This window comes from Manis javanica, chromosome 14, assembly GCF_040802235.1.
Source record: "Manis javanica isolate MJ-LG chromosome 14, MJ_LKY, whole genome shotgun sequence".
In the NCBI taxonomy this organism is placed as follows: Eukaryota; Metazoa; Chordata; class Mammalia; order Pholidota; family Manidae; genus Manis; species Manis javanica.
This window is the reverse complement of record NC_133169.1, coordinates 85,214,961-85,238,864: the sequence shown is the minus strand read 5'-3', so window position 1 is coordinate 85,238,864 and position 23,904 is coordinate 85,214,961. Positions and strand designations below refer to the sequence as shown.

The following is a 23,904-nucleotide window of genomic DNA, read 5'->3' as shown; positions in this document are numbered from 1 at the left end:
TTTCTTCTAAGAGTTTTATGGTTTCATGACTTACATTCAGGTCTTTGATCCATTTTGAGTTTACTATTGTATATGGGGATAGACAATAATCTGGTTTCATTCTCTTGCATGTAGCTGTCCAGTTTTGCCAAAACCAGCTGTGGAAGAGGCTGTCATTTCCCCATTGTATGTCCATTGCTCCTTTATCATATATTAATTGACCATATATACTTGGGTTTATATCTGGGCTGTCTAGTCTGTTCCATTGGTCTGTGGGTCTGTTCTTGTGCCAGTACCAAATTGTCTTGATTACTGTGGCCTTGTAATAGAGCTTGAAGTCGGGGAGTGTAATCTGCCCAGCTTTATTCTCCTCAGGATTGCTTTGACTATTCGGGGCTTTTGTGGTTCCCTATGAATTTTAGAATTGTTTTCTCTACTTCATTGAAGAATGCTGTTGGTATTTTGATAGGGATTGCATTGAATCTGTAGATTGCTTTAGGCAGGATGGCCATTTTGACAATATTAATTCTTCCTATCCATGACTGCAGATGTGTTCCCATTTATTGGTATCTTCTTTAATTTCTCTCATGAGTGTCTTGTAGTTTACAGTGTATAGGGCTTTCACTTCCTTCGTTAGGTTTATTCTTAGGTATTTTATTCTTTTTGATGCAATTGTGAATGGAATTGTTTTCCTGATTTCTCTTTAGAGGAGTGCAACAGATTTCTGTGTATTAATTTTGTATCCTGAAACATTGCTGAATTCAGACATTAGATCTAGTAGTTTTGGAGTGGATTCTTTAGAGTTTTTTATGTACAATATCATGTCATCTGCAAACAGTGACAGTTTAACTTTTTCCTTATCAATCCAGATGCCTTTTTTTTTTTTTCTGAAATAGTATTTTATTAAACAGCAAAGCCAACTTGCAATACAATCTTAAATGTTTGTGAATTAGGTCACAAAAGGGACACAAAATGTTTGCAGTATTATTATTATATATTCATACATCTAAAATCATTCATTGAATCTTACACCAATACAAACATGATTATTCCATGATTAAAAGTAGCCCAAATCTACATTAGTGGATCTTTTTAGCATTGCTTCTGATACTAAGTTTCTTACCAAATGGAACCTACAAACTAAAATTTTTTAAATTGTTAAAGAATGATTAAAACTCTGCAAAGTAGGTGGATTTACAGAAAATTCTGAGAGAAGTAGCAAGATAAAATACTGAGGAAGTATCAATTAGACTACATGTAAAACTCTCCTATTTTATTCAGGATTCAATACTAATACACTCAAGGGATTTAGCAAAAGTTGATCTGCTGGGTATTACAAATAAGCCTTGAGACCAAACTCTTTGTAATCTAGATATGGTTTATATAAAGTTAATCAAACTTCACCTACTTTCACACATATTCTTTAAAAGATCTAATTTGTGCTAAAGATAACACGGATCTGGAGTAAAAACATTTGGAGTTGGTCATTGCTGTATACGAAGTACTTTTTCTATCCTATTTCTATTTTTCCTTAAAATTTTCTGTTTCACACACACATACAACCAGAGCTTTTCAGATACCAAATGGCTTATTTTGTGCAAAAAGGTTTTTAACAAATCTTCTCAATTTCACAATTCAGTTTCAAAGAAAAAAAATTGATTTTTATAGCCTCTGTTTTCAGTTGATTGAAGAGAAACTAACAATCCTGTCTTACAACTAAATACAAATAAGCCCTAACTGAGAAAGTATTTTGGTTAAGTTTCAACAATTATGGTTCAGTTGACTCTCGTAGATGATTAACTACTGAAATTACTTTTACAATGTGAAATAATTATTTTCCTTAGGAGAAGGGAAATGGGAAGGAAGAAACAAATGGAGAAGAGGCACAAAATGGTGGACAGGGTACATAAAGCTGTGCATTCAGTACATGATTTTGGTCACTTTTTCACAACATGGTGATTATTTTCTTGTATCTCTTACTATGCCTATAATAAATGACAGTGTTAAACTTATAATTCAAAGGAAATTCAGTAAAACATTCATTTTCAAGTTTCATAAATATATGTATTTCTAATTATAAAGATTCTACAATACATTTGCACATTTTCATGGACTAACATAATACACAAACTCATGGAAGTTTTCTGTTATGCTCTAATTTTGTCTAATCTGACATAATCTTCATAAATACTCAATGAAGCCACAACGAAAAGTACTCTAACTTTTGGAACCTATCCAAATTTTAAAGAAAAAAGCAGCAGTAATTCCATTAAACAAGGGTTATCAATCCCTTACTTTCTGTTGCTTTTTGTGTCAGTTGTTTGAAAAACACTGGAAGCTGACATGAGGTTTTCTGTATACTGTCCAAGAACTTGGTTTTCTGATTTTAGCTTCAGATTTTCTTCCTTAACTGCATCCATTCTTGCAGAGAGATCTTCAAGTGTGTGTTGGAGTTCCAACACTTGGTTAATAAGTCGTGTTTTTTCCTCCAGTTCCACCTGATTTTCAGCATCAACTGCATCCACATCAGCATTCATCATCTTAGGCAACAAACTTTTGGGCCTTGGATACAAAATCCTTGATGAATGTTCTGCAGTCCCTGAGCCAGATGCCTTTTGTTTGTGTTGTCTGATTGCTGTGGCTAGGACCTCCAGAACTATGTTGAATAAAAGTGTTGAACTATGTTGTCGTGTTCCCGATCTTAAAGGAAAGGCTTTCAGCTTCTCGCTGTTCAGTATGATGTTGGCTGTGGGTTTGTCATATATAGCCTTATTATGTTGAGGTACTTGCCCTCTATACCCATTTTGTTGAGAGTTTATATTATAAATGCATGTTGAATTTTGTCGAATGCTTTTTCGGCATCTATGGAGATGATCATATTGTTTTTGTCCTTTTGGTTCATGTGGATGATGTTGATGGATTTTCGAATATTGTACCATCCTTGCATCCCTGAAATAAATCCTACTTGATCATGATGGATGATCTTTTTGATGTATTTTTGAGTTTGGTTTGCTAATAGTTTGTTGAGTATTTTTGCATCTATGTTCATCAGGGATATTGGTCTGTAATTTTCTTTTTTTGGGGTGTTTTTGCCTGGTTTTGGTATTAGGGTGCTGCTGGTCTCATAGAATGAGTTTGGAAGTACTCCCTCTTCTACTTTTTGGGAAACTTTAAGGAGGATGGGTATTAGGTCTTCACTAAATGTCTGGTAAAATTCAGTAGTCAAGCCATCCGTTCCAGTCTTGTTCTTAGGCAGTTTTTTGATTACCAGTTCAATTTTGTTGCTGGTAATAGGTCTGTTCATATTTTCTGTTTATTCCTGGGTCAGCCTTGGAAGGTTGTATTTTCTAGAAAGTTGTCCATTTCTTCTGGTTATCCAATTTGTTAGCATATAATTTTTCATAGTATTCTCTAATAATTCTTTGTATTTCTGTGGTTTCCGTAGTGATTTTTCTTTTCTCATTTCTGATTCTGTTTATGTGTGTAGACTCTTTTTCTCTTGATAAGTCTGGCTAGGGGTTTATATACTTTGTTTATTTTCTTGAAGAATCAGCTCTTATGTGACTGCAGACAGATTTAAATGTAAACAGCAGAGGGGAGAAAAAGGTCAGAGAATGACTACAGTCTTTAACGTTACACTTAAGACTAAGATATGTATGACCATTACAATCTGTTGTTTGTTCTTTTAATATGGTCTTGTCTGGGGGTTTAATGAAAACAATTAGCATTTTAGGTGGTCTTTTTGGAATTTCTGTAGTTACCTAGATAATTTGGCCTTAAATTTGTCAGCAGTTGTTTTTGTGTGTCTGTGAGTAGCAGTCAGACACTTATGACATCGGTGCTGTTTTGCTGCTGCTGTGGATGCATAAGTATATTGATAAATCTTTTTTATGGCCATAAGTGTGTACTTGCTTTGGTTTGTGCATAAGCGCTTTTTATCCACAGAAGTTGGCTTAAGTCTGAAAATAATGAATAATTAAATCCTGTGATATCTGAAAACTAAATCAGTCCTTTGTCCTCCAGAAGCTCAGAGAATAAAATTGTACAGTCAACTTTGTAGCTTGTGGGTGACAATCTGACTCATAATATAGAAAGTCTATTTGACTTTTTTACTGTGGCTTTTTGGGGTGGGGAGAGGGTCCTTACTGAAAGGAGCTGTTTATTTGATTGTCCCAGCACATATTTCAGGGCTTAAGAATCTTTACTGTTACACTAATAACCTAGTTTGCTGTTCACCACTCTTTCTATATTTGAGATTTACTTCTAGTAACATTAAGGGTAGAAAACAAAAATATCAGCTCCTGTTTAAGGTCTCCCCATCTAGTTTAAGGCCATCAGAATTTTGACTCTTTCTGGCTCCGTTGGATAACTGGAATATCTTATTGAAAAGTTTAGTCTTTTTGCAGGTTGGCTATATAGATCTAGGCCAGTGGTTCTTAAACTTACTATGGACCAGAATCATCACTGGTGCTTATTAAAAATGTGGACTTTGGGGCTCTGCCACAGAGGCTTGGGAAGAGACCCAGGAATCTACTTTCTTAAAGCTTTTTTTAAAATCGGGAAATAAATCATATATGAGAAATGATATAGAGATACAGAAATGAGCCTAAACAAATACATAGCAAAACAAGTTAGTGAAAAGCACATATCCATGTAACCATCACCCAAATCTAAAAATAAACACTGATAGTGCACCAGTAGCTCTCAGAATCCTGATCTCCCTACTCTCAAAGGTAGTCTACAGGCTGACTTCATGTCAGTCACTTCCTTATGTGTTTTTGAGCATTGCTTGAAAATTACATCTATATTTTTGATCCAACTTCTTTCACTAAACATGATTTGTGAGATTTTCCATGTTACATGTTAACTGTGGTTTGTTCACCTCATTGCTATAAAGTATTCCATTATGTGATTATACCACAGTGATCCAACTTACTGTCGGTGGACAGTTGGATTGTTTTTACTTTTTGAATATTGTGAATAGCTTTTCACAGTACACAAGATTCTTGTACAGGTCTTCTGGTGCACGTGCATGCACGTGAAGACGTAAACCTGTCTTTCAACTTCAGTGAATACTGCCACATTATTTTCCAAAGTGCTTACTCCAGTTCAGACCCTCACAATTGGAGAAATATATGTATGATTTTCCTAATAGTGTATGACCCTTGTGATTTGTTGTTTGTTCAGTAAATAGTATATGAGTATTCTCATTGCTTCATATTCTTGCCAACACTTGGTATTAACTATTCTGGAGGATGTGTAATAGTATTTCATTGTCATTTTATTAATATCCATCTCCTTTTGGTATGTGTATTGGCCAGTTTCTTTTGCTAAATGCTTGTTGAAGTCTGTTCTCTGTTCTTCTATTGAGTTGTCTTTTTCTTACTGAATTAATTGTAGGAGGCCTTTAAAAATATTTGTTGCAAATACCTTTTCCCCATTGTACCTTGTCTTTTCCTTCTCATATTGTGTCTTCTGATGAATAATTACTAATTTTATTTCAGTTTATCATTCTTTTGTGATTAATGCTTTTTGTGTCTAAAAAATCTTTCCCTAAATATACAGTCTTATATTATTTCGTAAAAGCAGTATCATTGTACCTTTTACGTTTAGGTCTTCAATCTACCTGGAATTGACTTTCATCTCTGGTGTGTGACAGGGGCCAAGATACCTTTTTCAGTATGGGTACTAAATTGTTCCTGTCCTCCTCTTTGAAATGGCTGGCCTTCGCTGGCTTCCTCTAGTGCCACCTTTGTTGTCAATCACGTGCGTTTGCATGGGTCCCTTTCTATCCTGTTTGTCCATTCTGGGGTGCCAGTACTTCAGTAGCTTATTTACTACCATTTTTATGGTCATCTTAATTGACATAAAAAGGAATAACATTCCTCTGGGAGAATAATAGATGATTAACAATGGCAAATTTGAAAAAGAACAGAGAGAGGTTATAAGCCCTAACTTAAAGGTAAAACACGATATAAGGCTTTAGTAACAGATGGTTGGACTGTCAAGTCCACGTAAGAAGTTGAGAATTAGACCTTTTTGAGAATTTGGCATAAGATAAAGCAAAAGCTCACCAGAAATCACAGATTAAATGGTGAAGGGAACAGTGCTTGATTTATGAATTTTCTTCACACCATTCAATATACTATGCTGTCACTGGATTATAGTTAGGTATTGAAAATAAGATGAAATTTCTAAATAGGTAAATAAGTAAACTTAGATTGCAAATATTACTGAAGAAAATATAATAGATCACACCATGTAAAGATTTAACTTTTATAATTAAATAGCAACTCATAACCAAAATAAAGAATATAAAGACTGGATCATTGCAGCAAAATATAGAAAAAGCTCTCTTCTGGTTGACATTTAAACACTCTTTAGCTAAAGCCTCATTTATCATTCTTGGCTTTTGTTTCTTAAATATCTGCAGATACTTAATATTTAAGTTTCAGCCCACTTGAAACTACTAGAAATAGACCGATGACTACACTCTTCTTTGTGTGTGTATATGTGATTTTTCTTCCCACCTTTTCTTGAGTTCAGAAATGAAGTTCTATAAAACTTTTAAAATATGAAAATGTTATTAAGTACTTCCCTTGAAGGTATCAGCGTGAAAGCCTTTAGGGCTATAAATAATCCACTTGTGAAAACTGACATAATATTGGCAATTAAAAAATTTTTTTTGGAGCTAGGAGAGGTTATGTGTGCTAAATCAGGATGGTTTACTGTTGTATATAAAGCAGTTGGGTAATTTGCTGTTAATGTGTTTGCTATAAGGGAGACCTGAAGATTATTGAATGAATGGTAAATGATTTTCATTTGGTTTCCTACAGAAAATTCTGAGAATATTAACCTAATAGGCCCTGTTCCTCAAGTTGTTTAGTTTGTTGGTACATTTTATGGAGGAGTTGCATAAAGCTAATTTAAATTTACTTTTTAAAAGTGACTATTGAAGAATCACATGCATACAGAAGAGTTCATGAATCATAAGGTGGTTTAATTAAGTCAACTCAACTTGTGTAATCACCACCTGGGTTACCTGTTCCTGTCCCTCCTCAAATGCTACCATCTCCTTGTTCCCCAGAAGTAGCCACTGTTGGGGTTTTATCATTTTAGATGAACTTCTGTTACTGATTTTTTTCCTTCAAAAAATCAACTTTGAGGTATTATTTTCACACAGTAAAATGAACTCATTTTATAAATGCACACACACATGTAACAACCACCACCACAATCAAGATGGAGAGTATTTCCACCATCCCACAAAATTAAGAAATGCTTCTTTACAGTAGATCTTCCCCTGCCCCAGGCAGCTGCTGATCTGCTTTCTGACACTGTATAAATTAAGTTTTGCCTGATTTAGAATTTCATATAAATGGAATCTCATATAGTAGGTACTCTTTTGTGTCTGGCTTCTTTTGGTAGGTGTAATGTTTTTTGAGATTCATATTGTTGCAATCATCAATTGTTATGCCATCTATAAAAAAAGTGCTCACAGTGAAGACAAGTAGTGATTCTATAGCATCTTACTACGCTGATGGACAGTGACTGTAATGGGGTGTGTGTGGGGGACTTGGTGAAGGGGGGAGCCTAGTAAACTTAATGTTCTTTATGTAATTGTAGATTAATGATACCAAAACAAAAAAACAAAAACAACAACAACAAAAAGTGCTCAGTACATTCCATTGTAAGGTTATTCCATACTTTGTTCATCCATTCATTTGTTTGGGTTGATCCTGTTTTTGGCTATTATGAGTAAAGCTACCATACTTGTGCACTCTTCCTGTGGACTTATGCTTTCATTTCTCTTGAGTAAGTATCTAGGAGTACAGTTGTTGGGTCATTTGGCTAAGTTTTTATTTTTATTTTTTTAGATTTTATTTCTCTCCTCATTTGGTTAAGTTTTAAAAGAAACTGCCAAACTAGTTTCCAAAGTGGTTGGAACATTTAACATTCCTTCCAGCATTATATTAAAGTCCTAGTTACTTCGCATCTTCACCAACACTTTGTAATTTTAAACGTTTTAGTGGTATCCACATCTCATTGTGAGTTTTAAGTTGCACATTTGTTAACTGGTAAAATGAGGCTATTTATATTCTTAAAGGTATCAGTAGATAACTGTGGTGCAAAATTTGCTAAGGAAAGCCTGTTTGCGGCACAGTGAATGAGGTGGTCTGAATTTTAGTGTCCCATTTTGTCTTTTCTTTTTGTAGTTTGAGAACATCCTTTGAGTAATAACATGTGCTATTACATCTGGCAAGGAGTACAGGGCCAGCATTGAGACCTTCCTACCTTCCTACTGTCCTACATAGGGCGTTTTTCTTGGGCCACTAGTCATTTTTTTTTTTCCTTCAGCCTTAGAATAGATGAGCATCAGATGAAGTAGTTTGCCACACACACATACACACACTGTGTATTTAAAGGTCTTTTTATGTAAAAAATAATTTCTTAAGAAAATTAGAATCATGCTCTGCTACAGATGAACAGAAACCTTAGTGCATGCTCTCCTAGTTGTGTCAAGGTAGTGCAAATGTGGCAGTTTTTGGCACAGTTTGTTGTCAATTGGTATTGAAAAATTTTACAGCTGATTTCTTTCTTTGATTACAGTGCCCATATATCTCCTATCAGCATCTTACCGGCCTCTGCAGAGTAAGTAGTATACTTAATAGAGACAATTAAAATATTTTAAAAAATATTACTAAACTGTAGCAATTGAAATTGTGTATTTATTGTGCCCGCTTTAGAGCATTTTGTGTAGTTCAATGAAACTAGTATTTTATGTACTGCCAAAGGAACATATGACGAAGCAACACATCGCAGTAAGTTAAAAAACAAAGACGAACTTTCTTCAGATCTTACTTATCTTCTGAAATGATTGGAAAGGGTCAGTAGAGTTTTTTAAAATTAAATTTTCTCTGAGAAGACCTCACATAAAAAATATGGACAGTAGTACCCTTATAGTTTATTTACCTGAGTATTGGTAAATTATTTTGCCTTATAAACATATTTTTGAAAAGTCTATTTAAATGGCTTTCTGTATAGTAGTGAGGAATCTCAGTCGGTTATTGGACAACTAACCCTTTCCATCTCAGTAGTAATAGTAAAATTATGGTTGATTTGTACAATATCTATTTGGACAAATTTCATTTTAAAATTTTAAGCCAGGATTCCTTTAATGTATTTCTTTTTATACTCTAGCTTATCCATTTAAATACCATAATAATTGGTTTACTGGTTGTGTTTTAACATTTGTATTCATGTGGCCAAATACCTGGTTAGAGTGACTGCTTCTCACTAAAATATGTTGTTTTGTAGCATTTTAGAAAGAACAATTAGAGCGGCTGTGGAACAGCACCTGTTTGATCTGCAGAGCAGCATAGATCATGATCTTAAGAATTTACAGCAGCAAAGTCTGGTGTGTAATAATGAAGCAGGAAGTATTAATTGTGATGGGGAAGGATCTAATAACCAGTAAGAAACTCTTAAAACATTTTACTGTTGTTTATTAAGAGTTACAAAATTGTTTTGTTTTAAAAACTGTATTTTTAGTTGAATAATGGAATCTCATCTTAGTTGGAGATTTCTGAAAGTCAGTGCAAAAAGTGATCTTGTATATATTTGTTTGTAATTTGTGTATACTTAAACTTAATTAACACTGAAATCTCACAAATCTTCCACTAAGGTAGTAGACAATAAGTCCAACACAGCCAGGTTTTCCTCCCTGAACACCAGATGAACTGTGTTTAGGGACTATATCATATGAAAAATAGCTTTAAAAACATTAGAACCATACTCTGTGCAACAGACAGACATCGTGAAAGACATGCAGTGATCTGAGAAGTATAAGGACAGCTGATCGATATCACTCTTAGTGCATGCATGTGGTCATGGGTGGAATGGTGAGCAGAATCATCCTTTACTATTTAAATTGTTATCCCTTGCCACCAGCCTCTGTTCTCCTTATGCGCTTTCTTTAGTTTATCTGTTAATAGTTGAATTTGTGTAAGTTAAAAGTACCTCTTTGTACTGTGTGATGTGTTATATTACTCCATTCTCCATGTGACTTGTTATCTTGTGGGCAAAAGCCTCATCTTCTTTACCATTAAGCTCAGCCCTGATCTTCAAGATAACATAGGTACCTTCCTCTGAGACCACAGAGCAGTGTTTTCATTATCAGTTTTTATTTTGGGGACAGATGAGAAACAACCCAAATTTGGAGGATTTAAAGGAGGGTAAAAAAATAAATGATTGGGTAAAGTGATCTTTTTTTTTAAAGAATTAGATTTTTAAATGGGCCAAATATGTCTAGTATACTAAAATCACTATTAAATATGAAATGAAACTAAAAAAAATAATGCCTAGGAAAACCACTGGTTGGAATATGTTTGCTTTAGGAATACTGTATTATACAGCTGCTTTAGGTGTGCCGTGTAGTCTGTGTGGATGGTGTCACCAGCTTGTACAGCTCTGTGTGGTGGCCTTGGTGTCTGTGCTTTGCAGGCATTATTAGAACTGATACAGCTGAATCGATAAAGGAGTATTTAAGTTTAACAAGGAAAAAACAGTGTCTCAAAGAAGAAAATAATGGGAAAATGTTTCAAGGGATAGAATATGAGCTGATTCTTTGGAGTTTGTCCTTAGCTTAGCTGGAGATCCTGAAAACCTATGCCCATGCCCAGACAGTATACTTATTTTTACTACTGGGGAAATAACTCATGTTCTATCATGGATTGTCATGGTATAAACAAAAATCTAAAGTGTTTTGCATATTATAAATTATGTAAGGTGGAAAATCTGCAGTAGGAAGCTATTCGTGTTGTATTTTGATAAAGCGTTGGACGTATCAGTGTCTAGTGCTATATACGCTTGTATTTTAATCAGAACAAACAGATCATTATTATGATTGAGAGCATGGTTTTATAAGGAAAATCACTATTTCTGGTACATAAATTTTTTAAAGCCATTCATTTGCTTTTGAAAAATTTCAAAGGGGTTAACAAGCAAGGTAGACTCCTCAAAGCATCTTAATGGAGAGACAAAAAAAAAAGTGTTTAATAATCTAACTTGGCAAGAGAAAGAAAGTAGATTTTTATGAAAAGGACATATTTTCTTAAACAAAAGTTTCAGATCATTAGTAATATTTATTTTAAAGGCATTACATATTCAGCATTTGGCCTGATCTGATTTTTTAATCTTCATTACTAGGGTTGATATTGCTGATATTATTAATGCCAGTGAAAGTAACAGAGACTGTTCAGAACCTGTGGCTAGCACTAATTTAGACAATGAAGTTATGCAGCAAGATTTTGTATTTGAGGATGAAGAAAATAACCAGGTAAGAAATGTAAACACTATAAAAAATCTCTGTGTTTGTTGTGCTAGATGTATAATTCTGATTGCTTCATGTGTTCCTTTGATATTGGAAGCCATAGTTCATTATCTTTGCTGACACACATATTTGTCTTGATTATAAGCCCCAAGAACATACATTCTCTCAGGAGAGGTCAGGAAGCGTCATTGGGTGGAGAAGTAGGTATAAAACACCTTACTTTAAAATATTTTCTTGGGAAGAAACAAATAGATGTCCGCTGAAGTGGTTGGTGGTTAAATTTTTGTTCTTTTAAAAAGCTCTTTTGTATTTCCCAGATTTTTTCTGAAGAACATGGGATCTTTTCATAATTAGAACATCTTTGTAAAAAATAAATTATTTCACTGTCATAATTGTTAGTAATAATATTAAAAAAATTATTTCAATAAATGTACAAAGCATCTTTCTGAGACATGTTTCAAAGTTTAGTTTTGATAACACTTTTTAAATAAGATACCTAAGGGATAAGTAAGTTTTCTTTAGCATGTTTTCATTCATTCTGAACCATAAACTGAAGTAGGTGTCATAAGGGTTTTAGAATCAGCCGACTGAGATTTGTGCTCTGTCTTGGTCTCCCAAGCAGCATGACTTAGGGCAGGTCACCTGACTTTTCTGAGTTGCTATTTGCTTTTTTATAGATAAGTGGGAGTTGTACCTGTGTTAGATGATTATTATAAATATCAAAAGAAATAGAAGTATAAGATTATTTTATAAACTGGGAAATATGTCACAGACTTTACTTTCAACTGGACTTGTATATTTCTCATGTATTGATGCTGTTACTTCCACTGGTGTATCAGGTTAATCCCTTTTCATCTGCTCATGGTTAATGCTTCTGTAGTTGTCTCCATGCCCTTTGCTGGATTATTAATGTCTGCCTGGCTGCTGGATCATTCCCTCAGTGTAAAATGTTTATACTGTAAATTCTCCCATGTTTAGGAAATAACACTCTCTCAACCCTTCATCCCACTCTAGCACACCCTTATTTCTCTGCTTCCTTTTATAATAAAATTAAACAGATGGTTTGTGTTTGTTTACTTCCTCTCCTCCCATTCTCTTTTGAACTTCAGGCAACTTTGTGCCCCTACCATTTCCCTGTAACTACTCTTGCAAGTCACCAGTGATGACTGTTGGACATTTTGCTTGAGCTAAGAGCAGAGTTTGATTCAACTAATTACTCCTACTACCTTGATATGGTTTCTCCACTTGGCTTTCAGGCTCTATCAGTCCTCTGGGTTTTTTCCTACTTGACTAGTTACTATATCCCTTTGCTGATTGCTTTTCATGTTCTGAACCTTTGAAATTCGTAATGGTCCAGGGCCCAATTCTCAGATCACTTATTTTCATTCACTCCCTTGGTAATCTCATTTAGTCTAAGGGTTTTAAGTGCCAGCTCTATGCTAATGGTTCCCAGATTTATATCTCCACTCCAGGCCTTCTCTTAACTTTAGATTCCTGTATATAGTAGCCATTCTCCTCAGCATTTCCACTTGAATATCTTACAAGCGTCCTAAACTTAACATGCACCAAACTGAACTTTTAATCTTGTCAACATATTATCTACTGTTCCTTTTGTCTTTAAAATCTCAATAAAGGCTTCTCCTTCCATATGCGCAGGCCAGAAACTTCGGGTCATCCTTGATTTCTTTCTCACTGCGGATCTAGTCCTTTACAAAGTCTTGCTGGCTATACCTTCAGTTTATTGAGTCTGATCACTTTTTGCTGTTTCTTTTGCCACCACGTAGGTCCAGGCCAACATCATTTCACCTAGATTAGTATTCTCCTAGCTAATCTCATCTTTGCCTCTCTTGGGGTCTGTTCTTATGAAGCATGCAAGAATGATCCTTTTAAAATGAAGATTAAGTCATCTCAGTTCTCTTTTCAGAACCTTCCAGTGCCATTTAGGTATAAAAATATATAGCAAAATGTGTAACAGAAACACTGACTAATAGACAGTTGTGATTACAACAGCCCAATCTTCAGGTTTTGTCTGGATTGCCATGGTTTACTTCCTCATCTAATCCTACAGATCTTTCCTCAATTTTACCTTCTCAATAGGGCCAAATCTCCTGATCAGTTTATATGTATTAGCATGCCTTCCCACTGACACACCCCTCCCCTATCCAGTCCCTGAATTTTCTGTCCTTCTTCCTTTGTACCCCCTCTTTTTGCTAGTGTTAGCACCGTCCCACATCTTTTTTAAAATTAATTTTTAATTCATTAAGGTATCATTGATATACAATCTTATGAAGGTTTTTACAACATTCACCCATATTATTATCTCAAGTTACCCCTACACCCCACTGCATTCATTCCATCAGCGTAGTAAGATGCTGTAGAGTTGTTAGAGAAAACTACTATGGATCACTGATGGAAGAACCAAGTGGCGCTTGGAGTTCTTGGAGGGTGGAGGTTTATTTTATGCGGTGGGCTCAGAGGAGAGTGATCTCCAAAGGTTTGAGCCCTGAGTGCAGCAGGGCCATGCCTTTCATGTATTTACTACAAAGCTAAGGTGGGAGTCAGCACCCAGAAACTGTTGCAGTGGGAACTGTTAGGTCACTATAAGTGTATTCAGAATGTTGGTTGTATTTTAATCTATTTCTGTAGAGGTTACCTGGATACCACATTATAAACTAATGGGCTTCCATGGTTATGATTAACAAGCTGTTCCATACCACTGAGTCCTGGTGGGGGAGTGAGGGGAGGGAGGACGGTAGAATACATTGTTAAATTGTTTCAATTCCAAGCACCTTGTGATGCCTCTATATTTCTAAGGCCTCAATAGAAACTCTGTTTCCTTGGCTTTCTTGGCTTCCCACCACATTTGCCAAGAGGGGGAGGGATTTGAGAACTTTCTGAGTATTTCCTCATCAGAGTCACTACATGTCTTCTCTGCATCTCATGTATCTTTTAAATTAGTGATTTTTGCCTGTCTCCTACCATTAGACTACAAACTTCATGAGGGCTGAGAGTTTCATCTGCTTTGTTCATTATTGCATCCCCACTACCTAGAACACTTAGGGTACTCACTAAGTATTTGTGGAATGTATTACCAAACAAATGAATAGCATTTGCACATAGTAGGCAACTCTGTAAATTTGTTGAATGAAACTGGTGCATCCACTACTTTGTTAGAAAAGTAGGAATTCTTTTTTTTCAATTTTTGAGACTTTATCTTCGAGAGCAGTTTTAGGTCTACAGCAAAATTGAGAGGGAGGTACAGAGATTTCCTATATGCTCCCTGTCTCCACACATGCATAGCCTTCCCTACTACCAACTCATTTACCAAAATGGTACATTGTTTTTTTTTACAAAGGATGAACCTACATCATGATCATTCAAAGTCAGATTTACCTTAGGGTTCATTCTTGTTGTACATTTCATGGCTTTGGCAAATGTATAAAGACATATATTCATTGTTACAATATCATACTGAGTTTTTTTAACCAGTCTAAAAATATCTCTATCCCCTGACACTAGGAAAAACTGATTTTTTTATTGCCTCCATAGTTTTGTCTTTCCAGAAGGTCATATAGTTGAAATGATATGGTATGTAGTTTTTTCAGACCGGCTTTCTTAGCTTAGTAATATGCACTTAAGGTTCCTCCACATCTTTTCATGGTTGATAGTGCATTTCTTTTTAGTGGTGAATAACATTCCATTGTTTGGATGTACCACAGTTCTATCTCTTCACCTACTGAAGGACATCTTGGTTGCTTCCAAGATTTGGCAGTTGTGAATAATGCTGGTACAAAGATCTGTTTTAGTGTAAACATAAGTTTTTAAGTGCTGTGGGAAATACCAAGTGGCATGATGGGTGGATCATCTGGTATGAGTTTTACAGTAAAACACGGTCTTCAAAAAAGTGGCTCTACCATTTTGCATTCCTTCAAGCAGTGTTATGTGTATTCCTGTTGCTTCACAATCTCATCAGCACTTGGTGTCTTCAGTGTCCTGGATTTTGGTGGGAATCTGTGTAGTGGTACCTTTTGTTTTAAGTTGCGTCTTCCTGATAACGTATGATTTGGAGCACCTTTTCATATGCTTACTTGCCATCTTCATATGCAAAGAGGTCTATCATCTTTGGTGAAGTATCTGTTAAGTCTCTGGCCCATTTTTTAATTGAGCTGTTTGTCTTCTTACTGTTGAGTTTTAAGAGTTTTGTGTATTTTGTACAACAGCCCTTTACCAGATGTGTCTTTGGCATATTTGTTTTCCCAGTCTGTGACTTTCACTCCAATCTCTTGATAATGAATTTCACAGAAGTTTTTAATAAGCTTATCAGTTATTTCTTTCATGGATCATGTCTTTGGTGGTATATCTAAAAAGGCATCACATACCCAAGGTCATTTAGGTTTTCTCCTGTGTTAGATTTCAGGAGTTTTATAGTTTCATATTTTACATTTAGGTCTGTGATCTAGTTTGAATTAAATTTTTTGTGCAAAGCATTAGGTTAAGGCCTAGATTCATTTTTTTACATGTGGATGTCCAGTTGTTTGGCACCATTTATTGAAGAAGCTGTCATTGCTTCATTGTATTGCCTTTGCTTATTTGTCAAAGATCAGATGACTGTATTTATGGAGATCTGTTTTTAGGTTTTCTATTCTATTCCATTCGTCTATTTGTCTGTTCTTTCATCAGGATCACACTATCTTGATTACTGTTACTTTATAGTGAGTCTTGATGTTCTCTAACTTTGTTCTTTTCTTTCAGTATTGTGTTGGCTATTCTGGGTCTTTTCCTTCCATATAAATTTTAGAATTAGTTTGTTGACATCCATAAACAATTTGCTGGGATTTTGATTGGGATTGCATTGAATCTGTACATCAAATTGGGAAGCACTGACATTTTGTCAATATTGAGTCTTCTTACCTATAAACAAGAGTATCTATCCCATTTATTTAGTTTTTCTTTGAGTTCATAAATCAGAAATATGTAGTCTTTCTCACATAGATCTTGTACATAGTTTTAGATTTATATCCAAATATTTCATTTTTTGGGAGGCCAGTGTAAGTGGTATTGTGCTTTTAATTTCAAAAATCCACTTACTCATTGTTGGTATCTAGGAAAGCAGCCAACTTTTTTTTTTACTAATTTTGTATCCTGCAACGTTTCTATAACTTCTGTTTACTAACCTTGTATCCTGCAACCTTGCTATAATCACTTAATAGTTCAGGATGTTTTTGTCATTTCTTTCACATTTTCTACGTAGACATTTGTGTCATATGTGAACAAGGACAGTTTTATGTCTTCTGTCCCAATCTGTATACGTTTTATTTCCTTCTCTTGCTTTATTGCATTAGCTAGGGCTTTCTAGTACAGTGTTGAAAAGGAGTGGTGAGAGGTGACATCCTAGTCTTGTATCTGATCTTAGTGGCAAAGCTTCAAGTTCTCACCACTGAGTATGATGTTAGTGTAGATTTGGGTAGACAGTCTATCAAGGTGAAAAAATTCCCCTTTAGTCCTACTTTGCTAAGAGTTTTTATTATGAATGGGTGTTATATTTTTGTCAAATGCTTTTTCTACATTTATTAATAAGACCATGTGATTATTCTTTTTTAGTCTGTTGATGATTGTTAATTGATTTTCAAATACTGAACCAACCTTGTGTATCTGGGATAAATCCTACTTGGTTGTGTATGTAATTCTTTCTGTACTTTCCTGGATTTGATTAGCTAATGTTTTGTTGAGGATTTTTGCATCTGTGTTCATGAGAGATACTGGTTTGGAGTTTTCTTTTATTGTAATGTCTGTCTGGTGTTGTTATTAGGGTAATGCTAGCCTTATAGAATGAGTTAGGAAGCATTCCCTTGGCTTCTATCTGCTGAAAGAGATTGTAGAGAATTGGTGTAATTTCTTTCTTAAATGTCTTGTAGAATTCACTGGTGAACCCATCTGGGCCTTGTACTTTCTGTTTTTGAAAGTAATTATTGATTCCAGTTATTTAGTAATATTGACCTGTTCAGATCATCTGAGTTCCTTTTTAGGTGAGTTTTTGCAGATTTTATTTCTTAAGGAATTGGTGTTGTCAAATTTGTGGGCATAGAGTTTGTAGTGTTTTTTTAATTATCTTTTTAATGTCCATTGGATCTGTAGTGATGACTTCTCTTCCAGTTCTGTTATTAGTAATTTGTTTATTTTCATGCTTTTTCGTAGCTAGTTTGGCTGGGGCTTACCAATTTTATTGATCTTTTCAAAGAAGCAGCTTTGGGTTTTGTTGATTTTTCTCTTTTGATTTCCTGTTTTCAATTTCATTGATTACTGTTCTAATTATTGTTTCCTTCATCTCCTTATTTTTCTTATTTTCTTAGTTTATTTTTCTTATTTTTCTAGTTTCCTGAAATGGAAATTAAGATTATAGATTTTATATCTTTCTTCTTTTCTAATATATGCATTCAGTGCTATAAATCTCCCCCTAAGTACTGTTTCATTGTATTCCACAAATTTTGATAAATTGTGTTTTTATTTGGTTCAAAATATTTTTAAATGCAGTTTATTCTTTGATCCATGTGTTACTTGAATGTGTTGTTTAATCTCCATGTATTTTTGGATTTTCCAGTTAGCTTTCTGTTAACTGATATCTTGTTTAATTCCATATTCCATTGTGGTCCAGAATCCTTTTTAAAATTGATTGTAGGAACCTTTATGGATGATTTGTTGGTCTTAAGAAGTAAGTTGGCTAAGATGTAGGCTGATACTCTCTTTATTATTTGAGTAAGTCACTTCCATTCAGCATGTGTTTACTTAATGCAATGTGTAATACGTGGTTACTTGGATGTATAAATAGAAAAACACCAGATTTAAGTTTTCATTGATTTGATAATCTAGATCGCAAATGAACACAGTTTGTAATACAACATATCACTAATGCTGTTAGAGGTAGAAATGAAGCACTATAGTTTTACAGAAGAAAGGAAAAAATTTCTGGCCAGGAAATTATGGAGGACTCCTTGGAGGGAGGAGGATTTTGGACTTGGCATTTTTAGTGGGTTGATTTTCTTAGGGATTTGTGGAAGAGACTAAGGGAGCAGTCTAAGTAAAAGTCACAGGGAAACATTGGATGTTAGCGATGCAGCACTAGTCACAGTGTTTAGAGCATTGTGGGAGGATATGTTGTGGAAGGTAATTCTGGAAACTTTAGTAGATTTCAGTCATGCATAAAGGCTGGAAAACTATTTTAGGTATTGTGAATTTTCTCAGTAGAGGAAATTATAGAAAAATTTGGAACAAAGGGAATATATAATCAGATCCGTGTTTTAGGAAGAAGGCTGTTGCAATAGAACTGTATGAAATAAACTGAAGGGAAGATGAGATGCAAGGACAGCAGTTAGTAGGCTTTTGCTCTAGATTTGTTGAGAGCTAATAAACTGAACTAGTGGCACAAAGAAAGGGAGGGAGGTTAAAATTCCACAGGTGAAAATGATTTATTAGTCAAAAGGTTGCATATGAAAGATAGGTGCTAGGAGAGTAGAAAATGCAGTTTTGCATCAGTAGGCTATTGGTGCATGTAATAGCAGAAATTTGGGTTCTGAGCTGTGTCTGGTGGTGGGAGCTTGTTTTGGCTGTGAGTGAATGGAATTGCCAAAAAAGTTATGGTGATTTTACTTTTTTCTTCATATACTCTTTTACATTTAGGTTTGAATAAGAGGAAAAGTGGATTGAGGGGAACTTTGGAAAATGTTTATATTCTATGACTTTGGAGGAGAAAGCAGCCATGGCCATAAAAACTAGTAATGTCAAAAAGTGTTTTTTTTCCCTAAGTCTGAAATTATGTCAAAATAGTTAAATGATGGGAGGCAGATGTGTAGAAATAAAACAGTAGCAAGAGTAAGTGTAATTTTCATGTACCTGCTTGCTGTTGAGGTTAAAGTCCCCCCTTTGCTGCTCCTCCTCACCCCCAACCTTTGCCTCCCTGTTGAACAACAGCAGAATCCAGGAACAATGTGTTTCCTGCTCATGAGGGTAAACTGAAATAGGCAGTCTTGTACACAGACACTGGGAATTTAAACTGCTACAGAATTCTTGGAAAACATGTTGACAATAAGAAGAAAAGACTTTAAAAGCTTTGCTTAGAAATGTCAAAATCTAGGACGGTGTCATAAGAAAATACACACAGTTCAGAGACACATGCATAGATTGTCTTACTAGAATTCTTACTGGGGGTTTATTTGCAGTAGAAAAAATGGAAAGCATTAAAAATTTTCATTAACTTGGGAGATGGTCAAGTTATATCCATGTAATGGGGAATTGTTGAGCCACCAAAATGACGTTTTAAAGGCCTGAATAGTAGTCATAATGTAGCGTTATAATGAAAAACTCCCAAGTGTAGATTGCTAGCACTAATGCATTCCCAATTTGTGTGGTAGTAACACATAGAAGTCTCAGAAAAAATGAAATCAAATATTTACACTGGCTATCTCTGGCTGATAGGATTATGAGTGACTTTACTTTTCTTCATACTCTTTCACATTTAGGTTTCTGTTTCTGTTGATTTTTAATCAAATAATTTAAACAAAAAATTAATTCCAATTAAAGAAAATTCACTGAATTTAGGGATAGAAATTATTATTGGTAAAGCAAGGGGAGCTTTGGCAAGGTAGTGGATTTTGACGCAGAAGACAGTTATTAAGGGTTGGGGAATGAGTATCAAATTGAGTAGGTAGAGTCACCATCATTCTTAGCTTATTGACCATTAAAAAAACTGGCAGTGGGCCGGATTTGGTTAAGAGTTGGCTAACCCCCAGGCAGGAGTATTGTAAAGAGGTTAAGAGTTTAGTTACAAAAAAACATTCTGAAGATAATTTCTCTGAAATAGACTTGAAATAGAAAGACAACCGAAAGACACCTTTTTAACATTTCAGGTAAACTAAAGAGTACTAGATGCTGCTAGTTAGACCCTAGTTCCCCAATGATTGTTGATTAGCCAGTGTGGCTAGATTGAAGTATATTTATATTCTATTTAGTAAGGATCTGCTAAGCAAATGAGATGTGCAGAATGGCGTGGGAGATATTTAGTCTGTTATAACTAGCATGCTTGAGCACAACTAGATGGGTGGATTGGGAAGATGCAGAACTAAGCAGTGTGGAAGCACCGATTATGGATGGCTGAGGAAGGGATGGAGACCAGAGGAATTATTGGAAATGCCCATCAAGCTTTAATTAGCGCCTAGCAGTAAGCCCTGACAGTCCCTAAGACATTGGCAGTGTGACTGTGCTGTGTCTGCTGCTCCCATGACTGCTGCCATTTCCTCCACCACCACCACCACCACCACCACCACACCTCTTTGTCTTACCTGGATTGAGATCAGAGTGCCTTAAACCTACTTTTGAGGACCCTGATGTTTGTGGAGAAGGGAGGGCAGAATGAATAGACTATTTTGCTAGCTGGTATTCTCTACCCTTACACAAAGGAGTAAATGTTTTATCTAGAATTAATTCTGAGGAAGTAAAATTGCTGTAAGTGATGAAATACATTTTAGTTTCTAAAGACGGTACCATATAATTGAAGTGTGGCCATATTATAACTTTAATAGTTCTTAATTTTCTTTGTCCTGGGACATAATAAAGAGCACAAGTTCCATTCCTGACTCTAAATTTCATCTACATTCTTCACTGCTGGACTGTCGTCTTTGTCTTCTGTCACCATGTCTGTCTTTTATATTGCCTCTATAGTTGCCTTTTTGTTTACTACTTTTCACTGTTTATTTTAGAATTAGGTTGCCTGCACCTGGCTAGAGGGTACGTGGCTATTGACTATATCAGTCTTTATACTTTGTTTCAGTTATTTCATAGTAAAAAGAATTGCGTATTAAGTAAGAGTTGATATAATAGCATGTTTTTATAATAGAGCTTTCTAGGTTTTCTTGTAAGCTACTTCTTAGATTCTCTCAAAATAACTGAAAGATAGGCAAGTAAATGGTTATTTTGATACTTGTGATGAGGATGTTAGAGCTGAGACTTGAATTCTTTGAGTAAAACACTAAGATTTATTTTTAAATATTGGGTCTGGGTAATGGTTATTTTATATGTTTAGAAACCTTAATATTTAAGAATCTAAAGCTGTATTCCAGAGCATAGAAGTTGTTGAAGTCTAATTTCTAGTTCAGACATTTTGGGTCTCAGGACCTCTTGATATTCTTAAAAATTATTGAGGAACCCAAAATGCTTTTTGACTGCATAAGTGTAACAGTTTTTTGCCATATTAGAAATTCAAACTGATAAAGTTTATTCACTTAAACATAGCAGTAATAGACTCAATCAAGGTAACAAGTAAGGTTTTTTTCTTCATAAATTTTTAATAGATTCACTAAAACTTTAATAGACTTTAAAAAATTTATTTTGAGGAGTGGCATTGTTCTACATATTTACAAATATTGTTATTGCCTGTCTGACTTAATATGAAGAAATCAGCTGGATTCTCATATATGCTTCCACATTCAGTCTGTTGCTATAGTTCCTTTTGTTTGAAGTATATGAAGACAGTTCAGCCTCACAGAGATATGTAGTTGGAAAAGGGAAAAATATTTTAATAGCTTCTTTCAAAAAATTATGGACAATCTTTCTTATTAAACAGAACTGAACAAGTGGTAGTTTTGTATGAAGAATTGATCTTTTTCTTGATTTTCAAAGGTGATAATCAGAAACACTAAAAAGTTTACATAGTTTATAGTAATTCAGTACACATTTGTATCAGACTGGGTAGGGATGGGATGCTGTCACTAAGCACATTAGAAAATGGGTTGAATGTTCTTTATCATGTGTTTTTGAGGTTCACAGTTGTTTCAAATATTTGTAATAATAAAGGGATCTGATGAACTCCGGGCCTCTGTTGCCTGCTTGGAGGTCAGTAAGAGAAACAACAGTTGACAAGTGGGAGCGCAAGACTGTCATTTTTGGAGGAGAGAATTCTAAGGAAGGAGAAGGAATCTGAGTAGTGGCAGCACCTACCACCCAAGAGGGTAGCAAGAAATGCAGCATCTTCATTTTACCCACATGCAACTCAGGTTTTGAGGAAGGTAAATTCGTTTCGGTTTAAAGAAGTGCCAACACTGCAGACTATTATAAGTAGTAATTAAAAAGGAGCATTTGACTAACTTGTAAGCTAATATCTTGATTTAGATTGGAAACTTCCTCTCACATAGGAGTTTGGGAACTTTATCAAGCAGTGGTGTTCTTTTTGTCAGTCTGTAGGTATACTGTTAGAGCCATGCAGTGACCGTGGTGATTGTGAAGATGGCTGTCTCGAGAGGTAAGCATTTTCTCTTGTTAATTAATCATTTTGAGAACTGGAGCTATTCATAGATTTTTGGGGTGAAATTTTTAGATGAATCCATTATAACATACATTTAGATTATCTAAAAAGCCAAGCTTCTTGTTTTAATGGTAAACGTCAAATATATTAACTGTCCATAAATATTCGGGGTTGAGAGTGCAGGTTCAGACAGAGATTAGTTACACCTTGGACAACATTCAGAGGGAAGGGCACAGCCTTCTTGGAACACTCGCTTAAAACTTTCTTTTGATTTGTAGAACAGTTGGGAATTTAATGATATTCTGAATACACCTTTCAGTGAGTTGATTCATAGTTTTTCAACTCTGGTTAACTAATTGAAAGATTGTAACGTATTTACTTCAACACATATGTACAGGATATTTTTTCTTTTTTTCAAACTTCTCCTTGGTGTGTCCCAGGACAGGCTCATGTAGTTGGTGCTTGTTTACCGTTTTGGCCGGCAGTAATGGGAGGGGGATACCTCCTAAGGCAATGAGTGTTGAAGCCATATGTGGTCTCTGGAGATACCTGATAGATGAGTCTCTTTAAACAGAAGTTTTCTAGAATGTTTTAAGTCACTGGGCAGGTTTAGGGTCTTACCTTTTTATGATTCTTTAAGACATTGCCAAGATTATTACCGCTTTTTTAGGAAAAATGATTGATATTCTGAAAACACATCGGTAATGAAGTTCTAGACTAGAGTGTAAATTCTGAGAAATCCCAAACAGCATTACAAATTTGGTGATAGCCTTTTGGCAAGGGTGAACTTGTGTTAATGCCATTGTCTCATTTGATTATGAGTAGGAAACATGCCTTTTGAGGGTAAGTAAATTCTTTGGAGCCATGTCTCTGGAGTGTCCCCATACTCTGAAGGTCCACAGATGTCCTGCTTACAGCAGTTCCTTGTGCTTCCTTTCAGGAGGCAGGAATGGTCCTCTTCCAGCCCAGGGAGTATTGGAGCTATGGGCTGAAGATATAAGATTAACAACATTAACAGGCATCCCAGAATGATGACATCTGGATTTGGTAGAACAATAAGGATCCATTTAGTGAGGACTCAATCATTTTGACTCAATATCAGCTTTCCTCTTCAACTTGTATATAGGTTAGCAAACTTATTTTTAGATCCAAAGAGTTTCTTGGTTAGGTGGATTAGATTTTGCATGTTTAACACTCATGTTTCTCACATTTAGATGATGAGGCCTTCTAGTCTGTTAGGGATAGAATTTAACTTATCCTACCATTTGCTCCCACTCTAAGCAAAGGAAAGCCTTTGAGCGCA

General features: G+C 35.1%; 2 protein-coding genes across 10 annotated transcripts in view; one reads left to right on the top strand and one right to left on the bottom strand.

Moving 5' to 3' along the window:
• Positions 1-23,904, top strand: part of FAM13B (family with sequence similarity 13 member B) — a 98,377-nt gene that overhangs the window by 49,810 nt on the left and 24,663 nt on the right. For all 9 annotated transcript variants that reach the window (XM_073221680.1, XM_073221681.1, XM_017669995.3 and 6 more), the window contains 4 exons: positions 8,590-8,631; positions 9,298-9,453; positions 11,188-11,317; positions 22,534-22,598. In XM_073221680.1, coding sequence (XP_073077781.1) covers positions 8,590-8,631; positions 9,298-9,453; positions 11,188-11,317; positions 22,534-22,598 — 393 coding nt within the window. The remainder of the gene's footprint in view (positions 1-8,589; positions 8,632-9,297; positions 9,454-11,187; positions 11,318-22,533; positions 22,599-23,904) is intronic.
• LOC108403078 (uncharacterized) lies at positions 543-7,283 on the bottom strand. The gene has a single exon (XM_073221708.1). It carries the CDS (start codon positions 2,916-2,918, stop codon positions 2,271-2,273), a length of 648 nt encoding a protein of 215 aa, XP_073077809.1. The 5' UTR covers positions 2,919-7,283; the 3' UTR covers positions 543-2,270.